The sequence below is a fragment of the Protopterus annectens genome, chromosome 13.part0 (assembly GCF_019279795.1).
Source record: "Protopterus annectens isolate FY-2018-M chromosome 13.part0, PAN1.0, whole genome shotgun sequence".
NCBI lineage: Eukaryota > Metazoa > Chordata > Ceratodontiformes > Protopteridae > Protopterus > Protopterus annectens.
This window is the reverse complement of record NC_056747.1, coordinates 1,363,124,379-1,363,148,358: the sequence shown is the minus strand read 5'-3', so window position 1 is coordinate 1,363,148,358 and position 23,980 is coordinate 1,363,124,379. Positions and strand designations below refer to the sequence as shown.

General features: G+C 45.0%; 1 protein-coding gene across 1 annotated transcript in view; it reads left to right on the top strand.

Annotated features, from left to right (window-relative positions):
• LOC122788070 overlaps window positions 1–23,980 on the top strand; it is a gene marked incomplete in the record, with an annotated part of 451,975 nt that overhangs the window by 51,349 nt on the left and 376,646 nt on the right. The window contains 1 exon segment of the mRNA XM_044054992.1: window positions 12,931–13,094. Within this exon segment, the coding sequence (XP_043910927.1) occupies window positions 12,931–13,094 (164 nt within the window).

Sequence of the window (23,980 nt, the reverse complement as noted above, 5' to 3'; positions counted from 1 at the left end):
CAGGCAGAGATCACCACTGAGTACAGCCGGAAGTCGGGCTGCATAGGACATATGTCTGAGGTCAGTAATCCTCTTGGTGAGGTACTTTTGTGGTCTTACCAGCTGTTGGAAGTGTCTTGTGAGGTACATCCCAAATGGGGCATTGCACTCTGAGTGACGAGTAGAGGGGCACTATAGCCTCTTTATTTCTAGATGCGAAACCTTTAGTAATTAGATGGGCTACATAGAAGGATTTCCTAACTACTTTGGCAATATGATTGTTAAAGGAGAGATTACTATCTACCTTGGTTCCCAGATCTCTTATTACCTCTTCTGTATTAAGGGGGCTGCCATCTATGTGGTAATTCCTAGGTGTTTTGTTTTTCCCAAACAGGATGACTATGCATTTTTTGGCGTTTAGCTTGAGACCAGGTGTCCGTCTCAGTAAGGCCCTTTTGGAGAATGTCCATGTCAGCTGGAGAGTTAATTATGGCTCCCAGTTTGCAGTCATCGGCGAACTTGGTTAGCCATAGCCTTTGTGTTTCCTGTACTTCTGAGAAGTATATGCCAAACAGTAGGGGTCCCAGGACCGAGCCTTGTGGGACACCACTTGTGACTGGTTTAGAGTCGGACCTGGAGCCCGCTATTCTTACCGTGTGTGTTCTGTCTGTAAGCCAGTTGGCAACCCATCTTGTGATGTAGGGGTTTATTTTCAGGCTGGTGAGTTTTTCTGTAATACCAAAGTGAGAAATGGTGTTGGAAAGCCTTGGCGAGGTCAAGGTAGGCTGCGTGAGCCACCTTTCCCTCGTCTATGGCCTTGGTGACTGTCTCGAAGAAGTCACCCAGGTTTAGTAGTCATGGTCTGCCCTTAAAGCCAAACTGGGTCAGGTCAAGTGTTTGGAGGTTCCCAATTTCTTTGTTAATGAGTTCCATGATGATGCGCTCCATAGCCTTGCAGACCAGGCTAGTCAGGCTTATGGGGCAATCGTTACCAGGATCAGTTGTGGCTCCTCCTTTGTGGAGCGGAATAACCATTGCTGTGCGCCTTTCTATGGGCACGTAACCTGTGGAGAGGCTGAGGTTGAACAGTGTGTTTAGGTGGGGGTTAGTTCGTGCAAGACGCAGCCTGGGACACCATCTGGCCCCACTGACGCTGTGCTTTTGACTTTTGAAAGGGCTGTTTTCACCTGTGCGTCTGATTTCCGGGACACTACACTTTTCTGGTATTGTTGTGGGCCCCTTTGGGGGTGAAGTTTGCACTGAATCTATCTGCCAGGATGTTCGCAATATCAGTAGGTTCAGTATATTTTGTACTAGCTCAGAGCACATCTGCGAGTTGCCACTTAGATTCTTGACATAGCTAAAGAAGGCTTTGTGGTTATCTTTCGATTCCTTGGCTATTTTTCTTTCAAAGTTGTCCTTGGATTTTATGAGGGTCCTTATTTTTTTACTGATACTGATCAGGGATGTCTTTCCTTCTTGGGATTTGCTTTTTTTCTGAACTAGTTTCCTCCTCCTATTATATAGCCTGTTTATGGCAGGGGTCCACCAGACTGGTTTCCTTCTCTTAGGGGAGTGAGTCTTGGTTTTGCTAGGGATGGCACGATCCATCCTTGTAGGTGCTCATAGTGTGCATTTGTAAAGGTTCCTGCATCTAGGAAACTGTTATCCTTTAGTGTGGGGGCTGTGAAACTTACCACCTCTGTCTTAAGTAAGTTGAAGTTTGCTATAGAAAAGTTTTTCACTGTGGTTTCCTTGGTTGGGGGTGGTGGTGTGGTGTGGACTTCCAGAGTGATTAGTTTATGGTCTGATCTAACCAGTGACGGGTTGACCTCTGGTGCGGAACACCTGTCACCCATGTTGGTGATAACCAGGTCCAATATGTTTTCATCTCTGGTAGGGGAGTTTACCAGCTGATCTAGGGCATTTGAGTTGATAAATTCTAGGAAGCGCTGGACCTGGGAGTTTGTACTTGAGTAGTTTTCCCAGTTAACGGTAGGGTAAATGAAATTGCCCAATATCAGGGTGTTCGGTAGGACCTTCATGTTTTTCAGTGTCTCCAGAAAGGCGGAGTGGTGGTCATGGAGGGGGATCTGTAGCAGAACTGACCATGTCAAATTTTATGATGAGGTCTCAAAATTCACACATGACAGTATCAACTCTGAAGACAATATGGCAGGTAGTTTCACAAAGGCATTCTCTGTCCATTTAGATAAATGCATAGACCTGGCAGTTAGTTCCAACTAGAACAAAATATAATGTCAAATTTAAAAAATAACCACCATGGTGGTCCTCCAGCAGGAATAAAACTTTACAATAAAAGAAAAATGTTCCTTAAATTACACAGCATGTCCAGTAACCCTAATGCCAAGGATATTTATACAAATGTGACATAAAATCTTCAATAATACTATTATTTTTTTAAAGCAGCCCACAAACCTAAGTTAGCGTCTGAAACTAATGATGGTGATAAATCGATCAGATATGTTAGGAAAACAAGGAATAACACCCGACATTGCTTTTATCTTATTTAAAATGGCACCACCTATTCAGACGCTATAGATATTGCCAGTGTACTAGCACACAAATTCAGTGCTGGTTTTACCCCAGAGATTTCTTTTCAAAGTCCACATATCCCTAAAATTCCTTAAACTATCTGTTATCACAGGTGCTTTCTAAGACCAAAAGCACTTTTTTCATGAGGCCTGACAGTAGATATGATTGTTTAATAAACAGTACTAAGGAAGCCCTGGCAGACCCACTCCAAAGACGGTTTAATCTAAGTTTAGCTACAGGATTTGTCCTTGACGTTTGGTGCACTGGACAGGTGGTGACACTGCACAAGGGAGTTCCTACCACCAGGCTTGAGAATTGTAGCCCCAACAGTCCAAGTCTCATCTGCAAAGCCATAGAACATACTACGGTAGATCTGAAGTAGTTAACTTCATTTGATCTTCAACCTGCAGGATATCGGATTCGGATCGGATCCAAGACAGCAGTTTTACCAGCATCTGATCCAAGCTCCTCCCCTTACCCATAATACCCCTCCATCTCCTTCCTTCCCTCAGATCTCATTTGCCACAGCTTTGCCAAGCAAGCATGGTCTACAGCTCCAGGCATGGTAGGTGAATTTCTTCAAGCTTTTGTGGGTGTTTTTGCATAGTGTTAGTGTAGGTAGGCTTCCTTCTGTCCCTTACCTCCCCTTCTCTCATTTTTACATAGTATTTGTTTAAAAAAAAAAAAAAAAAAAAAAAGTCATTTTGTTGTGTAGGTAGTTTAGGCCTAGTCTCCCTTCCCCTACCGTCCGAGTGAGAGTGAGTGTTGGGGCTTTGTAGTCAGTTCAACCTTGTTAGGTTCAACTTTTGTTGTGTCCAACATGGTTCATCAGCAGACTAAGCTGATCTTTTGGAAATGCACAATGTGTGGCCATAAGTTGTCCCCTGCAGATGGCCACACTCTTGTGTTGTGTGTCTGGGGGCAGCCCATTTATCTTCTGACTGCTCCATTTGTACGGGGTTTAATCCTAGAGCCCTTAAGGATCGTACGGCTAAATTGATCCTTAAGGGACTTTTGCCTGCGACGGAGGCGGCTGCCTCTTTTGTAGTCATGGCTGTGACCGCACCTTCTACCACGGTCTCCTCTCCCTTCCAGGCTGGGACTCAACCTACCAATCAAAGCCTGTGGTTAGTGTATCTAAGAAAGAGAGGAACAGGAACAGAGAGAGAGAGAGAGACAAGGGGAGGAAGAGATCCCTGGACCATTCGGATTTGGTGGGGCCTTCCCCCAAACAGGCAGGTGTATCTAGGCCAGCTTCCCCTCTGCTTCGATTGCAGAGATTTTCGCCAGAGGAGCTTAGCCTCTTTCTAGGGCTTCTGTACACCGACCTTCCCAGTTGGTGGCCTTGTCCAGGTCCACCCGTAGTTTATCTGAAACAGACATGGACAAAATGATGTAAAAGTTTATTCGCACCCAGATTCAGATGGAGGGTCTTGCCAGCTCCCTCTCCCTCCAGAGGGGGAGGCTTGCTTCCCTTCTTTGCCCCGATATCGCCTTCTCCAATCGACCCCCTGTATCAGAGTTGTTAGATCCAAGAGGTCCTGGAGTCAGGGGGCTGGCACTGATGGTACCAGGTATGTCAACTCTGGTCATTACCTTGAGCACGTCGGATCCGTCCGCTTTGGACCTGAGCGGCTGTTTGAGTTGGAGCCTCGGCGTCTGATCCGAGGGGTTGAGCCTTTCCCCATTGGCGCCGACACTGTCGGGTTAAGGTCTGTCCCTCAGTATCTCTGCTCCGTTGGGCTCAGCTCCGATCCCCATGACGGATCTGGGAGAGCAGTCTCCTAACCAGTTCCTCAGGAGGCTCGTTCTACCTCTGCGTTCGACGTGGTGGAGAGGGTTCTCTCCAGAGGATTGAGGCCCCTGACCATCTCATCGGATTTTGCCTTGACTCCCTCGCCTCTGGGTGCGTCTTCTGCCATTTTAACCATGTAGTGGCACCCCGTGCTCGAGGTGCCCCAGACAGTTTCCCTTGAGGAACCTCTAGTAGTTTGCCAGCCCTTTCCGGAGAGTCCAGGAGAAGAGATCCCTCGCAAGCGAATGGGCAAAAGGAGGCACCTGGAGTCCTCTCCAGAGTCCCTCACTGAGGATACCGACTTGGAAGAAGGGGAAGGTTCCCCCTGAGGATGTCTCCTTTGGAGACATCATGGAAATACTGCGCCAGCAGTGGGGGGGGGGGTTGGTTCATCCCCAAGCCTTCCTCGTATGAGTCTGTGTTCCTGGCAGCCTTCAACATGGGCCAGCCTACCTCTTGGGTGTCCCCCCCCCTCCCCGCCCACGGATCCCTTGGTGGACCTCATTACCACCAAGGCATGGAAGGAGCTGAACACCGTGGAGCCAATTCCCAGGTGCTCCGATAAGATCTTGAGCCCTCCAGTAGACAGACCAAGCTGGAACAAGGGTTCCCCCTTGGACTCCATGGTGGTAACGGCTGTCGCCAAGAAAACTGGCCCAGGAAAGTTCTACAGACCATCCCCCAATTGAGAGTCCAGGATGATGGATAGTCTGGGTAAGCGGACACATGCTTCAGTCACTTCCTATAAGGGTGCTGAATTATTTGGCCCACGTTACTAGACTACAGCGAGACATCATCAAGGAGTTCACTGAGTTGCCTCTAGAGTCTGTGTCTCCGGAGGATAAACGCACATTCTCCGTGAAAATGGCCACTCTCAAAGCGGTTATGAATACGTCCATGCGCATGTCACATGACACTGAAGGAGTGGCAAGGGCTGCTGGGTCCGGCACGCCTGGCTCAGGCTTGGTCAATTCACGGAATCCTTTAAGGCATCTTTCGCAAATGCACCTTACGATGGTTCTTTGTTTGGGAAGGCAGTTAGTGAAACATTAATCCAGAGTGAGAAGGACGGGAAGACATTGTCTGCCCTCAGAATCCACTTCTCTAACCCCCAAAGATCCTTTTTCAGGAATCAGAGGGGCAAAAGATGTTGTGGTTCCGGAAGTCTCAGTAATCCCAGGACAATTGGGACTTGCCTTCCCCCAGTGGCAGAGGCGGTCAGGACAAATGCCGGCTCAGAGGTGGGGGGGGGGGTCCGAGAAATTTTGGGTCTCGAAAGCCATTCTCGGTCAGACCCACGCAACAGCCCTGAGGGGTTGCCCAACTGCTCTGCTCTGGAGGCAGTCAGAGATAGTCTCTCGATGCACCTGACAGCATGGGAGTCCATGTAATCAGACCGTTGGGTGCTACAGATAATATCCAGAGGTTATACAGTCCCCTTTCTTAACCCCTCCTATTCCACCAGAACACCTTCGGGACGTTCCACCCACTCAAAGGGAAGCAGCAGCTGTAGAAATCAGAAAGCTGCTAAGGAAATAAGTCATCCAGCGTGTCCCCCAAGACTAGTCCAGATCAGGCATGTATTCCAGGTTCTTTTTGGTGCCAAAAAAGACAGGGGACCTAAGGCCCATTCTGGACCTTTTTACACTAAACCGGTCAGTTGTCAAAGAGACTTTCCTGATGGTTACCCTGCAATCCATCCTGCCTTACCAGCAGGAGAACGACTGGATGTGCTTCATACATCTCCAGGACACGTACTATTACATCAAAATGCACAGACTCTCCAGGAGGTTCCTCCACTTTCAGCTAAAGGCCAATCATTATCAATTCCGAGCCCTACCCTTCGCTCTCACACACACCCCCAGGGTGTTCACCAAGGTCATGGCAGTAGTAGCAGCTCACCTGAAGCTTCAGGGGATTCAGGTCTATCCGTACCTGGACGATTGGCTCCTTGCTGCTCCCACCAGGCGTCTACTTTGTCAGGACAGGGATTTTTTTCTGAAGTTGTCAGACTTGCTGGGCATCACAGTCAACATAGCCAAATCTTCTCTAGACTCTCTTCAGGTTTTGGACTATATAGGGGCGAGAATCGATACATCTCTAACCAAGGCCTTTTTAACTCCAGAAAGAGTCCGGAACCTATGACTTCATGTATCTGTGATCCTAGGCTCTCACCTTCTACTAGCCGATTTGGTTTTGAGAGCCTTGGGTTCCAAGGCCGCCACCATTACTCTTTTCCCCTGTGCTTGCCTTCATATGAGAATTCTACAGTGGACATTAGCAGTCCACTGGTCCCTTTTAGATCTGCCTTTGACACATCCTATTTACATAAGCAATGTATGCAGGAGATCTCTCTTGTGGTGGATACATTCCTCGGAGCTCAGAGGGACACCTGTTTTGCAGTCCCTCCCCTATCACGGTGACCATGGACCCCTCCCAACTTGGGGTAGGGGGGCGTTGTTCAGGCAGGACAGTCCACTAGACCAAACATCATATCAATGTTCTAGAGATGAGTGGTCTTATTAGCATTGCAGGCCCTTCATGCCTTTCTTCCTCTGTGAATGATTTATATTCGGATAATATGTCAGTGGTCTGGTACATCAACAAACAGGGGGGAACCAGATCCTATCCCCTTTGTCGCGAGGTCATGGGAGTGTGGGAATGGACAATCTTCCCCAACCATTTTCTGGTAGCAATGCACATCCCAGGTTGGTCCAGTATTCTGGCGGACAGACTGAGCAGGACTGTCCTAATGCCTTTCGAGTGGTCTCTGAATCCTTTAGTAGCATAGCTTCATAGATTACTACTAGGCTAACCGCCCTTGCGAGACATTTTAAGCCTGGCCAATTATCCCTTGAGACTCAAATCCTGCACCCATGCGTAATGCAGCGAGTTCTTCGCTTTGATCCACCGACAGGGAGATTCCCCTAGGGACGTTCTGGTCCATGCTTGGTCTCCCGGTCTTCTTTATGCTTATCCCCTTTGCCTCTCATAACAAAATTTCTACAGAAGGCTCGACTGTCGGGGAGCAGAATTGTCCTCATTGCCCCATTCTGGCCTTGCCAAATCTGGTTTCCCTGTCTTTGGTCTTTTATTGTAGTTCCTCCTTGGATTCTGGATCCCATACCGGATCTCATTTCGCATCCCTCAAGGGGCCTTAATCCAGACCTAGGCAATCTGAAGCTCACGGCTTGGCTGCTTCAGTTCTCTTGACTGCTAGGACTCCTGGTTTATCTTCCCCAATTAAGTCTATTCTGGTGGCAGCTCATAAATTGTCCACCAGAAAAATTTACCATAGCAAATGGAAGTGTTTTTCTGGGCTTCTCAGAGGAACTTGGACCCATTCACAGCTTCTGTTTCAGCAGTTCTCGAGTTTTTGGCATAAATTTTCCAGCAGGGTGCCGGCTCATCTACAGTGAAAGTTCAACTGGCAGCCATTTCTAATTTTCATGTAGGTGAGAATATGGCTTCCTTAGCTTCCTCCAGACTTTGCAAAACATTTATTAAAGGTACTTTTCTTTTAAGACCCCCGGTTAAGGATCTTACCCCTCCGTGGGATCTTACCTTAGTTTTACAGGCCTTGGTTGCTCCATCCTTTGAGCCTGCTGCTTCTGTGAATCTGAGATTTTTATCATGGAAGACTGCCTTTTTAGTGGCTATTACCTCTGCTAGGAGAGTATCGGAACTTAAAGTATTATCTGTAAAACTTCCATATATGACCTTTTATAATGACAGGGTTTCCCTTCATACTAATCCTTCCTTTCTATCAAAAGTGGCTATGGAAACTAATATTAATCAATCGACTTGCCTGTTTTCTTCCAAATTTTCAGAACAGGGGTGAATATAAATTGCATTTGTTAGATGTGCATAGACAATTACGCTTCTCCTTACACAGGACTAAAGCCCATCGCAAATCTGACCAGTTTGTCTTTTGCTACACCCTTTCTGGGTAAACCGGTTTCTAAGGTTATTGCCAGGTGGATCTCTCTATGCATCCTTCAGGTTTAAAAAGATAAAAACATGTCTCTTCTGGTGGGATAAATGTGCATTCTACCAGGTCCATAGCTACGTCAGCTGCTTTTTGGTCTAGAGTGCCGTTGGATGATATTTGTTCGGTGGCTACTTGGTTCCTCATCTCATACTTTTATTTATCATAAATTGGACATGGTTTCCAGAGGGAGAGCATCTTTTGACTCTGCGGTGCTCTGAAATATCCTTCCATAAGGGCCATCTAGGATTTTTTGCTGGTAGCTGGGGACTCTGTCCCACAGGTTGATGATCAAATGAAGTTAACTACTTCAGATAAAGAAGTTATGTATTCACCATAACGTTCCATCTGAGTAGTTGGACTTAATTTGTCATCAACCGTCCCTCCCTCCTTCCCCCTGACCTTCTCTTGGCACTTTCTGTCTTGGCAGACAGGAGAGGGTGCCTTGCGACTCTCCTGTTCTTCCATGTTTGTGAAGGTTTTAGGGTCTGGTTCATGTTTGGGGTATAGCAAATTCAATGTGAGGGAAGGTAGGAGATAGAGGGCTATTATTGGTAAGGAGAGGAGCTTGGAGCTCATATCAGATGATGTTGAAACTGCCGTCTCTGATCCGATATCCCGCATGTTGATGACAAATGAAGTCTAACTACTCAGATGGAACGTTATGTTGAGTACTTAACTTCTTTTTATAAACTATCGAAAATTTCACTCAACCTAATATGCAACAGTTCTGCTTTGTCAAATAAAGATCCTGTTTAACATATTTTGTTAACTATTTCTAGAGAGCTGCACAGGCTGTCAACAGTGGTCATGTTGCTTACATGGCGTATGTTGAGCTGGTCAAGAAATTTGACACCATACCCAATGCTGGTATTGTAAGTAAGTATACTACCTTAAAAATAAATCCCTGTATGGTAAGGTGGATAGCAAACTGGATAAAAGACAGAACCCACACAGTGCAAGAGGTGGGTGCCTCATCAGAAGTATAAATATAACCAGTAGTGCCCTCTGTGGTTGAGTGTTTGGAATGTAACCAGTAGTGTCCCCTGTAGCTGAGTGTTGGGACACCTTCTTTTCAGTATTTACTTTTATGATCACCAGACTTGAAATCAAGACCTCTGGCTACCCAAGTTTGCAGAAGACTGAAACCTGGGAGTTTTTGTTAAGTACACCTCTGGGTATGGTAACCCTTCAACAAGAACTTGCTTAAATAATTGGCTTACTTAAAAATGGGCTCAAATTAAATGCAAAAAAGTGCAGTATTTGCAGATTTGATAGACAACCTCTCCCCTCTGCATACAACGTAGACACAGCCCCATTTCAAAATAAAAATGTTGTTGGGGACCTTGAATCATGAGTCAGTAATTTGCTATCTTTTAATTGTCAAGGGACAACAGTAGTCAGAAAATCCTTTTACTCAGTGCAGGTAGTTTCCAAGGGCATATTACCTAATCTGGAGAAGTTGAGGTTTCCTTATATTCAGCAATAATTGGTGCAGTCATTGAGTACAGTGCCCACTTTATGAAGTACCTCAATAGACGTATCAAACAACTAGAAAGACACCAGAGGTTCTTAACTAGGGAGCTCACAGGCTTAAAGAAGAGTGACCAGGAGAGACTTGAAGCACTGTTTCTCTTTTCAGTATATTAAGGGGAGGTCTGTGCCACGAGAGGCCCAGTTGTTGTAGATCTCGTGTAAATGTTAAATTAAATGCATGGAGAGACAGATTCGTCATACAATGCCTCTGCCGCTGGTACAACCTGTGCAGATTAAGAAGTGTGACGTACATTATCACCCTTTAAAAGAGGCCTAGATGATTGGTTTGACACCCACAAAGTCGCCGCAGCTCAACAGTCATAGCCCTGCTAGAGAAAGCTGTTACAGCCCTAAGGGTGGGTAGTAGCAAGGCATACATGGTCAAGGGATTCATTTACCACGCAACTCCTTTGGATCCTAAGAAAATGATGTCAACTTCAGAACAGAAAATGCATTATTTAATGGGTGATATCCAGTGGGGGATATCAAGTATGTCCTACTTTCGACTTTGATTAGAATCCTTTTCTGCACCAAGTAAGGCAAGCTGCAGCAAAAATACATAAAAAGCAGTTGTAGTTCAATTTTATAACTGTTTTATTTCATGATTTTGCAGCAGGACATTGATTTTGCCTCTTATTTTGATTCACTGGTGAATTATAAAGGATTACAGTTGGTCATTAATGTAATTTATTAGAGTTACTTGCTTCTTGTTCAGAAAGTGCACGCTAATGGAAAGCCTGTTCTGCTAACTTTTCAAAGAATTGGATTAATATCAAAAAACTGTCTCCGATTTGTGGGTCATTCCACCATCACTTTGCCCCTAACTCTTAAAGAAGTTGAGTGCTATAAAAGAAGCAATCAATAAAAAAAATTACAGTACTGATGTTGCTGATAAGTTATCGCCCCATTGCTTGTAAAATGTTATTTTCTGATAAATTAAGAATTACACTGTGGCCCATATTGTTTAGAGAATGCATGCTAATGCAAAACCTGTTCCATATTTTTTTAAGTGAATTTAAAGCAATATTTAAACATTGTTCCTGATTTGGGGCCTTTGTCCAGAACTGCAGATAGGTCAACAGGGACCCTATAAAGAAATACACCTCTTCTCCACCTAAAGACAAAAAAAAAAAAAAAAAGTCATCTCTAAAATTGTAGCCAACGGCTTGCTAGTTCAGTTTGCTAAAATTGCATGGTGCGTTGGCAGTTCAGCACTAATGACCGTAAATTTAGTATTAGCATTCATTTATGAACACGGCACTTGGGCCATCGTACTCTTAACAGCTTGTATGGCAAACAGAAATCCAGAAAAAAAGACAAAAGGTACTGAATTATGTTTTAATAATGATAATAAATAGGGTTACAGACATTTTACTTCAGAAAAACGAACGTTAATTTACTTGTCATTATTCTGACAGCATCTCAAGTTAACGGTACCAATATTTTAAAGTGTGCTTGATTACTCGTGAGTTTTTTGGATTTGTGTCAAACTCAGGCAATAAGAGATTGATCTGTGCAGGTGATGGCCGAGACAAGCTAGCATTTGAAATTTGCTCTTTTGCTGCACAGATGAATTGTTGGCATATTGGGAATCCCTACACCTCTACTATCCTTGATTTTTGTAGAACGACCTTGCCTCGGGTTTTCTTCCTGCTGCTAACAAATTTTTTGATTTCCTGCTTAAACCACTGGGGATTACAGTGTGTGAATACTTCCATACACTAGAGTTTATATTTCTTGTTTTGAAATGCACAGTCCGGTTAACTTTTCGTCAGAATTAGATTATTTAAAAACTGATCTTAAATTATCCTAGGAGATTGTGGGTCTATCCGCTATCATTTTTTTCTTGATTCTTGAACAAAGAAATTGAGAGCTACAAAGGAAGCAGTTAGTATAAGCTAAAATAACATATATTACTGATATTGCTTTATCTTTGTTTAGAGATATGGAAGCAATCAGTACAGAATATTACAATATCGACATTGTTACCAAATTATTACTGCATTTAAGTATTTCTCTTTTTAATATTAAAATTATTTCAATACAGCTAGAGTGTTTTCTTTTAGATTGCAGCAAGGCAAACAAAATCCAATTTTTCAGACAATCTTTGGAGGTTGACTAGATTAGAACCAAAGCTGCATTGTATCGGTTTGCTCTTGGAAATGAAAACAATCTTGGGAAAGGTCAAGCAGGGTCATAATTAGAGAACCGAGGGTGGGGAAGGGATGTGTGTGGTGTTATCACACTGTGGGTGGTCTTAACTGTCCAAACCCAGAGCTGGACACTCAGAAGTATAAGTGAATTTGCATAAAAAGAAAGGGAAAAAGTGCAGAGTCAATGCCATGAGCTTACTTAAAGTATGCATTGGAGGCAAAAAATAAATGTTCTGAGAAAAGTGCAGTGTCAATGCCATGAGCTCACTTAAAGTATGCATTGGTGGCAAAAAATAAGTGTTCTGGGAAAAGTGCAGAGTCAATGCCATGAGCTCACATAGTGTGCATTGGTTGCAAAAAATACAAGTGTTCTGAAAGCTGCATCCTTGGTGGTCTCCCTTTAAGCATGCAATGTGTACTCCTTTAGAAAGGATCAATGGTGAGAGGTTTTGAAAGTACGACTTTAAATTAAAATGTTTCCTTTTCTTTTTTGCCTTTGCTGAAATTTCAGGTCTGCATGTTGCATAGTCGGTTAAGGCTCAGTACCTGAGGTTACTGCAGTCCTCTTCTACAAGTGCAAATGAAACTAGTCAGACTGTGTTTTCTGTTTTGTCATTGAAACACTAAGCCATTAGGTGCTTGTCAGACTGGGAACAGGACATTAAACGGCCTTCAGTGAGGTTTATAACTTGCAATTTTCTAGTTAACCAAGAGAGGTGATTATTCACAATACAGAACAGGTGGCGAATAAGTCTTTGTAGGAAATCTTTCCTTCTGTTTTCATTCTTCACAGATTTGTTGATTTGCAGCAGCTTTGCATGACCTTGTATGTGCGTGCCATAGATTGAGAGATTTCTTTGGTTAGGAAAAAAAAAAAGTGCATTTTTTTTGTCTAATCCACCATCATGTCATTATGCCCTCAGGAAAGACTGCAGGTCCAATGGGAAAAGAAGAAAAGCTGCTTGGACAAGGCAGTTGAAGAAGTGCAGGCACGCATTCGGCAGTGCAAGGATCGCATCGAGCAGCTGCAGCAGGAGCTGCAAACGTGGAGCTCGTCCTTCGAAAAGCTTTCCAAGCAGACAAACAAGTAAGTATGTTTACTGGGACAGAGACAGATCAGCTATGACCGATCTTAGTCTAAGGACAGGGTCAATAATGTGACCACTCGTATAGACTAAATGAGATAATGTGACCACTCATATAGACTAAATGAGATAAATGCAAGAAGTGACGGGGAATAAAATGCAAAGAATGTGTGACGCTATGAATACAAAAGTATATAAACCAGTAAAGAGTGAGAGTAAAATTACTATCAATATGCATTTAAATACAAAGCTTGATTCTTTTATTTAAGAAGGTTTGATAGAGCAATACATCCCATCACGATGGAAAATTTCATATATAATACCACTTCGCAAAGGGGGGTAACTCAGTGGATCTATCGGACTACTGGCAGATTGCCATTCTGTCTCCCCTGTCAAAAATCCTTGAAAAATGCATACATTCCCAAATAATTACCTCCTTACGAATAAACTACTGACCAACACCCAACATGGATTCCATCCTAATCACAGTATTACCACATCCTTTATTAGCTTTGCCAATACTGTAAATCAACACCGGAATAATTCCAGCCTTGTCTCCACTGTCTTCCTAGATCTCTCAAAGGCCTTCGATACGGTCTGCCATGCCAAACTACTTAATGCACTCTCAGAAATTAATCTAAGCCACTGCACTCTAACCTGGTTCCAATATCTAATCACCAACAGGCAGTAAAATGGCTCGAACCTGTAACCTTAGGCGTTCCCCAAAGATCCATCCTCGGTCCTCTCCTCTTCACCATATTTACTAATAAACTTCACAAAGCTACCCTGCATGCCACTGTGGTCCAGTACGCTGATGACGCCACCCTAATCTATTCCGCCCCATCACTCGCTGTGCTCCAAAAATTATCACTAGTATTCTTTGCCACTGTTGAAACCTGGTTAATCAACTCTCAACTAATAGTTTAACCCCCAAAAAACAGCTAATGCTATTCCATCTTACAAAAGCCATAGGTCCCTTTCCTCCATTCACAATATACTCCGCTAACAAGACCCCTATCACACTCGTCCCACAAATCAAACTACTAGGAGTTAGCATAGATCACAGTATGAAATTCGATATGCATATCACACACAATAGAGTCCATAAAAACTCGCACCCCTATATAGATGCACAATGTACCTCACCAACAACAGTAAAGCTCGCATCTCAAGAACCCACCTAGTCTCCACACTTTTATATGCCTCCTCCATACTCATCAACCTAAACAGATCAGACTTATCCATGCTAAACACTTGCTACAGTAAAATTGCACAGTTTGCTACTGACTCGCTCTATAGTACACATCACTGCCTAGCTTTCAAGCAACTATTCTGGCTAGAATTACCAAACATGCTCATCTTTAACCAACTTACAACAGTGCACCAAATCCCATATACTCTCAGAAAAAATCCTGCACTACATGGCTTACTGAATGTGTTCTACCATATGTCTACTAATATCCACTCCCTCTACTCTTCTTTTGTCACAAAAGCATGGAATGCCATCCCCCTAGAAATCAGGACCACAGAAAACAAAAACAACTTTAAAAAATCCTCTGGTCCCATTTGAATAGGTCTTAAATATGTAACTGTTCAGACCCAGGGTAGCTCTCCCATAATGGAACTGTAAGACTCTCTCTACATACTAGTACTCAACTATGGTCTTTCACTATCAAACTACCGAGCTAAATAATGCTACCCAGAGAGTGCAGTCCTATCCTATTGTGTATTAACATAGACTGTTTGCATTGTATCATTCTTCTGAAAGCCAGTTACAAATGTACAAACTCAGCTACCTACCTACTGATTTGCAGTAATGTGAAAAGTTGTCTTGTTAATATAACTGTATGTAACACCCACTCAGCAACTGTACTGTATGTTTTTCCTGTGCTGCTGTTGCAGTCTATTGTCTGTTTATGCTGTGCTGATCTTACCGAGTAAGCATACAACAGCTCTCTTCTTTTTTCTGTACTTAAATAACTTGTGCTTAATGTATTTATTGTACTATCCATTATGTGAAAGTAACCGTGTAACTTAATGTAATGCCCAACAACTGTATTACATATTTTTACTATACTCTTGTATTTTGCTGTATGTTTATCCAATGCAGATTTTACTTTGTTTCTGTACTTAACTTGTGTTTATTGCATTTACTGTACTAACCATTGTGGACCATTTCTCCCCGGACCTCCACTGAAAATGGGCTTGTTGCCCAGTCGGACTCTCCTGTTAAACAAACGTAAAACAAATCTAGATAGAGCAATATTTATAAGATTAGTATCTAGAAGTTTGAGGGAGGAAAATCAAAGCCGTGGAAACTGCTGGAACAGATAGAGTAGAGGTGAGATTAGTTGATCTAGGTTATTTTTATTTATTTGATTTATTTAACATTTGTTGACCGGGAAAGTCTGACTAGGGCAGAGCCTATTTTCAACAGAGGCCAGGAGAGAAACACCCCAGACGCATGTCTTTGGAATGTGGAAGGAAACCCACGCAAACAGCGAGGACATGCAGACTCCACACAGAAGGCACTCCAGCGAAGATTCAAACCGGAGAACCTCTTGCTGCGAGGTGACATTAACTGCTGCACCGCTGTGCCACCCAGTGACCTGTTGAGTGAAACTTTGGATAAGAAGATCTCATTTTAGTGAGAGTGATTCCCATAGTTTGGGACTGAGAGCACATGATCAAGGACATGAAGTTTAGAACGTGGGATTTGTGTTAAAGGACCGGTATGATTCAGGTTTCTGAAGTTGTATGCGGGGGCTTGTCTTATTAACTTTGAGGTAAAAGGAGGGAGAGTCTGTTCATGCAAGAGCTTCAGCAGTTGAGCCTAGTAGTGGGTCTGTTCCTTGCTTAACTGAAGCCAGTTTGCATTTGCTAGAGTTACACATTGGTGGTAATTTCCTGTGAATGAGTGATAAATCTACGTATTTTGTTTTCTAGTGTATGAATAGCAGTGGAGTTTTTAGCAGGTGTTGCTGAAACAAGAGGGAGGCAGAATTCAAGTTGATTAAGTAGGATTCCTTTCCCTAATCCAGCTGTAGGTGGATATGACAGAATAAGGGATATTTTTTGTGCCCAGAATAGAAGGTATTCAGTTTTGTGCCTGTTTTTTTTTTCTTGATGAATGATGACATTTAGTGAGGGCTCTAATGAGATGCCATGGTATTTGAAGGAGGACACTTGCTCCAAGGGAGAGTTGTTCTGGTCCTAGCTTGTTGTAGTGAAAGGGATCTGTTGAGTTTCTGATGAGTGCTCAACAGCATTATTATTTTTGAGAAGAAGTGGGAGTTAAAGGAGTTGCATTTAACTGTGAAATGATTTGTGGTGCCAGGGAGGGGAATCGTGGCTGATACGTTGTTTAGTCAGGTGGAGTATAAGGGAGGAGTGGGTTGCCTAGGTCGAAGGCCTTAGTGTGATCCATGAAAATGGATACAGCTAGCATGTCCGTGTTGATTGACATGAGAACGTCATCTTTGTGATTAGAAGTGCTCCTACCTGATCTGAACCCATGCTGTGTACCACGGAGAAGGTAATACAGATTTTTTAGCATTTAATATCCGTTATTGTGTCACACAACATATCATGCATCTCAATAAACACAATCCTCATGCATGTTGCGTAGATAAGTCTGTTGATGGTGGGCACTTGTTCTTGGGTTTGAAATGTGATTTAAAGCATTCTTATCTAGCACCCCCTGCTGATGTCGTCACAGCCCTTTATTCATTACATAACTCGATTAATGAACCAAAGGCCAAGAAAGTGCTAGCGAAGTATAAATAAATGCAAGTAGTAAAACTTAGTTATAAGTTGTAGCAAATGGTTACACATCTGTTAGTTCAGCAGTTGTCACAGAAGCGCTCTTGACCATTATACGCAAGTACCAAGGTAGCTGCCCTTGTGCACCATTTTTAAGCCTAGCCAATCAAACCCTACACCTCTTGTCTGTGAGGTGGACACTTCAACCATTATTCCAACCACATCATATTTTTAAGATTTAGTATGAATTTATTTACCAGGAGGGTTGGAGAGCTATACACTTCCTGATAAAGCTGGTAGAAGCAAAAACTTAAATGAAATACAGATCTGAAGTTGTTGTCTTTATTTGCTCTTTAACCTGTGGGTACTCTCCGGCTCGGATGCTTTTCCAGCATCTGATCCAAGCTCCTCCCCTCTCCTTCCTATAATACCCCTGTCTCCCTCCTATAATACCCCTGTCTCCCTCCTGCCTTCGATCTCGTTTGCCGAGCTAGCAATAAGCATCATGATCTGCTGCACTGAGCTTCCTTCCGGTAAGTCATTATTGTGCTTTTTCTGTCCCACCTTTGCTTAAATTTCTTCCTTCCTTTTCCCTACCCTGCGCTGTTTCGTTGGGGGGGGGGGTCTTCTTTTTCTTAATCTATCTAGTGTGTGTGTGTATGTGTGTGTAAGCTTAGTTCTGGTTGGGCATCCTTGCTACGACTATGTCGGAGAATCCCAAGCCAGGCTTTAGAAAGTGCACGGAGTGTGACCATAAGTTTCTCCCAGCTGATGGCACACACTGTGCATAGTACGTCTAGGAGTTTCCCACTTCAAGTCCTCCTGTTCCATCTGCGCGGGCTTCAACCCCCATGCATTTGATGGACAGGAGGAACAAGCTAATTGTCAAAGGCTTCCTCCCCCCCTACCTCTGGGACCCAGGCCTCTGCTTTCCTAAGTACACCTTCTCCTTCTGTCCCTGCCCCCGGCCTCTGGGACTCAAACTCCCACCAAAAGGCCTGGGGACCGGGGCAGCCAGAGGAAGCGATCCCCTGATCGCTATTTTCCTCTGCCGGTCCCCCCCAGCCAAGGTTCTCTCGGCCCTGCAACTGGAGTCTCCCCAGCTCCATTCCCCTTGTTTCTCCCTGGAGTCGGAGGAGCTTTGGATCCATTCGCCAGCCCTGGCTTCCCCCCAATGACTCTCCAGGCCAGTATCAGTAGCTTCTTTGTCATGGTCCACCAGCAGCCTTTCTGAAGCAGAGGTGGACAGGATAATGCAGAAATGTATCCGCATCCATATACAGATGGTTGTCTTGCTTGCCCTCTCTCCCTCCAGAGCAGGGAGCATGCAGTCCTCATTCCTACAGATTACTCCTTATCCAATCCAACCCACAGTTTTAGATCCGAGAACTCTGTGTCGAGGGGTCAGCGCCGATGGTTCCTTGTACCTCGATGCCTGCCATTACCTTGAGTGGGTCGGATCTGTCTGTCTCGGAGCCGTAACCTCGGTGCCAGATCCGAGGGAGGGTGTCTGGCTCCTAACCTTTTGGAGCAGAGCCTTCCAATCAGAGTCTCAGTGCTTGGAGGTTCGGCTCCGACTCCCCCGCTGATCCAGAGAGGGGCGTATCCGACTGTACTTCCTTCTCAGACGGTCCATTCCCCCTCTGCCTTTGACAAAGTGGAAAGGGTTCTCTCGAGCCCATCAAGACCCTTGACTATCTTGTCTTCAGACTCTGCCTTGGCTCCCTCTGTTTCTGTTATGGATTCTGCCATCCTGCCACCTCTCTGCCCCAAGAAGCTCCCACACGGGAGCACCCAGACATTTTTGAGTCCTCCCCAGATATTCCCCCTGTGGGAGGTACATCAAAAACATACGTGCAAAAGGAGACACATTGACTCCCCACTGGAGTCTCTCACTGAGAACACCAATTTGGAGGAAGGGGAGGGTTCCCTCCCATCACCCCCCGAGGATGTCTCCTTTGGAGACATTATGGAGATCCTGTGTCAACAAGGGGGGTGGTCTGCACAGAAACCCAACTTGGACAAATTGGTGTTCCTGGAGGCGTTTGGCGCAGCATCCTCTACATTGTGGGTGTCCTCTCCCATGGATCCATTGGTGAATCTAATTACATCTTGTGCATGGAAGGAAGTTGACACGGTGGAGCCGATCCCCAAACGCCCAGACAAGATTTTGAGCGCTCCCACAGACAGGACCCCAGTGGACTAAGGGATCTGCCGTAGATGTCATGGTAGTGGCAGCGGCCACTAAAAGTGCTCACGCAAGAGAGCTCCACTGTCCATCCACCATACTGAGAGTCCAAGATGATGGATCACTTTGGGAAGTGGGTGTAAGCTTCAGCCACATTTTCTGTACCTGCACTGAATTATATGGCACACGTGATTAGACTCCAGTGAGACCTTGTCAAGGAGATAGTCTACCCCAGGGTCCATGATGGCAGAGGACAGCCTCACGTCAATTGCGAACACCTCTGTGTGGCTTCTCTCTCATGCCACTGAGGGCACCGCTAGAGCAGCCGTTACAGGCATTGACATCAGGCGTCACACCTGGCTCCCACTGTGCATTCTCGGAAACCTTTAAGGTGTCCTTTACCAATGCACCGTATGACAGTTCCACTCTCTTTGGAAAGTCTGTACGTGATACTCTTGTCCAGAATGAAAAGGACTGGAAGATGCTGTCTGCCGTTGGGGTCCGCTTCTCCACCCCCCAACAATCCTTTTTGAGGAATCGGCGAGGGGCAAAGATGATGTGGTTTCAAAAGTCTCAGAGCTACTCCCAGGATGCTCAGGAGTCTCATTCCTCTAGTGGCAGACTGGGATTCAATAGACTCTGCCCCTGAGGCAGAGGGTGTTTGAGGAATCAGGGGTCTTGAGAACCTTTCTCAGATAGACCCGCTCAACAACCCTGAAGGGTTGCCCGGCTGCTCAGCTCTGGAGGCAGTCAGGGGACACATCTCTACACCCAGTGGCCTGGGAGTCTATTTCATATGATCTTTGCGTGTTGCAGATCATATCCAAAGGCTATTCTATCCCTTTCAACCAATCCCCCCTTCCATCCAAGCAACTCCCGAACACTCCACCCATGCAAAGGGAGGAAGCAGTGCTGAAAATTGCAAAGCTTGCTAGAAAAGTGCGTTATCCACCCCCCCCCCCTTCCCGGACCAGACCAGATTAGGCATTTATTCCTGATTATTTTTGGTGCCAAAGAAGATAGGGGACTTAAGACCCCTTCTGGGTCTTTCCACTCTAAATCTGTCAGTTGCCAAGACAAAATTCCATTTGGTCACTCTTCAGACTATCCTGCCCTTTCTGCAGGAGAACTGTTGGATGTGCTCTGTCAACCTTCAGGACACATACTACCACATCAAGATGGACAGGTTTCTCTGCCTTCAGCTAGGTGCCAATCATTATCCATTTAGAACGCTCCTCTTTGGTCTCACCACAGCCCCCAGGGGGATGGCAGTGGTAGCAGCTCACCTGAGACTACAGGGACTTTCTGTCTACCCCACCTGGATGACTGGCTCCTTGCTGCCCATACCAGGCATCAACTCGCCAAGCGAGGGATTCCCTACTACACTCAGCCCATCAGTTGGGCATAACAATCAGTCTCAACAAGTCCCTACTGAGTTCAGTTTAAGTGCTAGATTTCATTGGAGCCCAGTTGGACAGGATTCAAGCCAAGGTCTTCCTGACCTCAGTGTGTGTCCAGTCTCTAAAACTACATGTCCACTGTGTCCTTCAAGCTCAAGTCGCCTTCAGCAGAATTGGTATTACTGGCATTGGGGTCCATGGCGACCACAATCACTCTTACCCTTGGCTCGACTAGGAATGTGGGTACTTCAGTGGACCTTGGCAGTTGAATGGTCCGTCCTAGATCTTCCATTATCTAACCCCATTCGAGTATGTCTGGCGTGCAGGGACACTCTCTCTTGTGGCGGATCCGTTCCTTGGATCTCCTCCAGGGTCATCCTTTCTCCTTCTCTCCCCCTTTGGCCATGGTGACCATGGAAGCCTCACTGCTAGGGTGGGGGAAGGCTCAGCTTGGGAAGGACAGTCCAAGGTACGTGGTCCCCCACAAGACGCAATTGCATATCAATGTTTTGGAAATGAGGGTGGTGCTTCTAGCGTTGCAAGCTCTCTACCCATCTTCCCCTGGGGACTATTGCTATCAAGACAAACAACATGTCTGTGGTCTGGTACATCAAGGAGGGGGAAACCAGATCTTATCCCCTGTATCGAGAGGCCATGAGAGTGTGGGAGTGGGCTACCTCCACCGGCCATTTTCTGGTACAATGCACATTCTAGCCAACAGGATCAGCAGGTCTATCCTGGTGCCTTATGAGTGGTTTTTCTGAATCCTTCTGTAGCAAAACAGATCTTTCTGAAATGGGGCCAGCCTTGCTGTGGTTTCTTTGCCTCTCCTTCCAACACGAAGTGCAGCGGGTTTTTTGCTCTGAAGCCCCCACCGGGGGAAAGCCCCCATAGACTCTCTGGTTCATGCTTGGCCCTCCGGTCTTCTGTATGCATATCCTTCTCTGCCCCTCGTACCAAAATGTCTTCAGAAAGCTTGCAGGCTGGGGAGCGGTCTCATCCTCATTGCCCCATTCTGGCCTCGCTAAGTATGGTTCCCCCTCTCTGTGGTCTCAGGTTGTGTGTCCACCCTGGACGTTAAGTCTGATTCCTGATCTCATCTCCCATCCCTCAGGGATTCCCCATCCAGACCTGGTCAGTCTGAAGCTCACTGCTTGGCTGCTCCAGTTCCAATAATAGTCAGGAGACTCGGGTAATCCTCGCCAGTCAAAATAATTTTAGTGGCAGCTCATACATCCTCTGCTAGAAAGGTCTATTCCAGTAAGTGGAAACATTTTTCTATCTTGGCCTCTGAACGTGACCTGGACCCATTCACTGCTCCGGTTCAGGCGGTTTTAGATTTTTTAGCAAATACTTTTCAGCAAGGTGCCAGTTCTTCTACGATCAAGGTCCAACTGGCAGCTATATATAACTTTCACGGTGGCGACAACATGGCTTCCCTAGCTTCTTCTAAACTTTGTAAAGCCTTTTTGAAAGGCAGCTTCGGCTACCGGTTAAGGACCCAAAGCCTCCGTGGGATCTCACGCTAGTTCTGCAAGCCTTGATCTCTTCACCCTTTTAACCTGCAACCACAGTGGACTTACAATTGTTGTCCTGGAAGACTGCTTTCTTGGTTGATATTACATCTGCCAAAAGGGTCTTGGAGCTTTTAAGCATTATCGGTCAAGCCCCCCTATTTGGTGTTTCATAAAGACAGTGTCACTGCATACTAATCATTCTTTCTAAAGTAGCTTTGTAAAGCCACATTAATCAAGGGATTAATCTTCCACTTTTCTTTCCAAATTTTCAAAATAAGGGAGTGTACCAACTCCACTTGTTAGATGTGCACAGACAACTGCATTTTTACCTGCACAGGGCAAAGTCATTTCGTAAGTCTGACCAACTTTTTATCTCTTATTCTAAGCCCTTTTTAGGGAAACCAGTATCTAAGGTTACCGTTGTCTGTTGGATTTCCCAATGCTTTTCCCTGGCATACTCAGCGTGAGGTTTAACTCTGTCAGGTTAAGGTGCATTACACCAGTCTATGGCTATTTCAGTTGCCTTCTGGTCTAGAGTTTCTCTAGATGATATTTGCTTAGCAGCTATTTGGGGTTCTTCGCACACTTCCATCTTGCATTACTAGTTGGACATTTTATCCAGGAACAGGCCATCCTTTGGCTCTGCCATGCTCTGGAATTTTCTTCCACGAGGACCTCCCAGGTGTTTTGTAGCTGGGGACTCTGTCCCACAGGTTGAAGACCAAATGAAGACACAACTTCAGATAAAGAAGTTATGTACTCACCATAACATTCCATATGAGTTGTTGCTCTTCATTTGTGTTAAGCCATCCCTCCCTCCTTCTCCCTGCCTTGTATAGGCTGTGTGGTGGTCTGGTTGGATGAGGAATGGTGGTCATATCAGTATGCCTTTGGTCTCCTTTGCTTGATTAGGGCGATCCCTGTCATGAGATGAGAATTTAGATACGATTGGGATGCTGGGATGGACAGCAAACTCTATCTGAAGGGAGGAGGGAGACGGGCATTATGGGTAGGGGAGGAGCTTGGATCAGATGCTAGAAAAGCGGCCAAGTCGGATCCGAGCCAGGTCCAAGTACCCACGGGTTGAAGACAAATGAAGAGCAACAACTCAGATGGAACTTTATGGTGAGCACATAACTTCTTTTTTTAAACAGTGTGTAAAGGTTTATGGAAAATAACCATTCGATATGGCCTCCTTCCCATACAACACAGTGACTACAGAAAAGCTCTCGGGTTTTTTTTTTTCACACTTTCATAGATGGGTAGTAACAGGTCCACAGGTAGAAGACTCCCTGCAGCATAACCCAGGTAATATGAAGTCCACTGTACAACATCCTTTATCAGACTTCCTTTTGCAGGGTAGTAGCTCTGTTCTTTAAAAGACTCTATCTTTCACATATAGTTGCTGGGGGACTCCACCCCAGAAATACCTGTGTTAGATTTGGACTCATCTACTCAGGTTTAATATAGACCTTGTTTTCCCTCCTGTGACTTCCTGTTTCCTACAAGTAAAGCTTGTCTAGGCTGTCAGTGATGCATCCTGTAATGTACAGCATAGCTTCAGTCAGACTGCTCCTATGTCCCACGCTATTTCCACTGGCATCCTCTAGTGAACAGCATATCTTCAGTCAGGCTGCTCCTATGTCCCGCACTACTTCCACTGCTCTCCCCAGTGTATGAAACTGGCGAAGGTCGCCACTGTATTGTGATGTCCGTGGGAATTACTGGCATTTGACTGCTTCACATGTTATGAATCCATATGGTTGAAAGGCCATTTTTGACAGTTTGTCTGAAATTCCATTCTTTTGAATCGTGCATAGCTGCATTTACTGCCTTACTACAGAAGTTGGAATGTGTAGAAGAGTATGAAGAACCTTTAGCAGGTGTCTGTGGTTACCTAGACATAATCACGGACAATGTAGTTTTACATGTAGGATGTCATTAATGTAGTTTGTATATGTATGATGTCATTGATTTCCTGTGTATGGTATTTTCACTTGGCTTAGTCACAACTGTGTAAA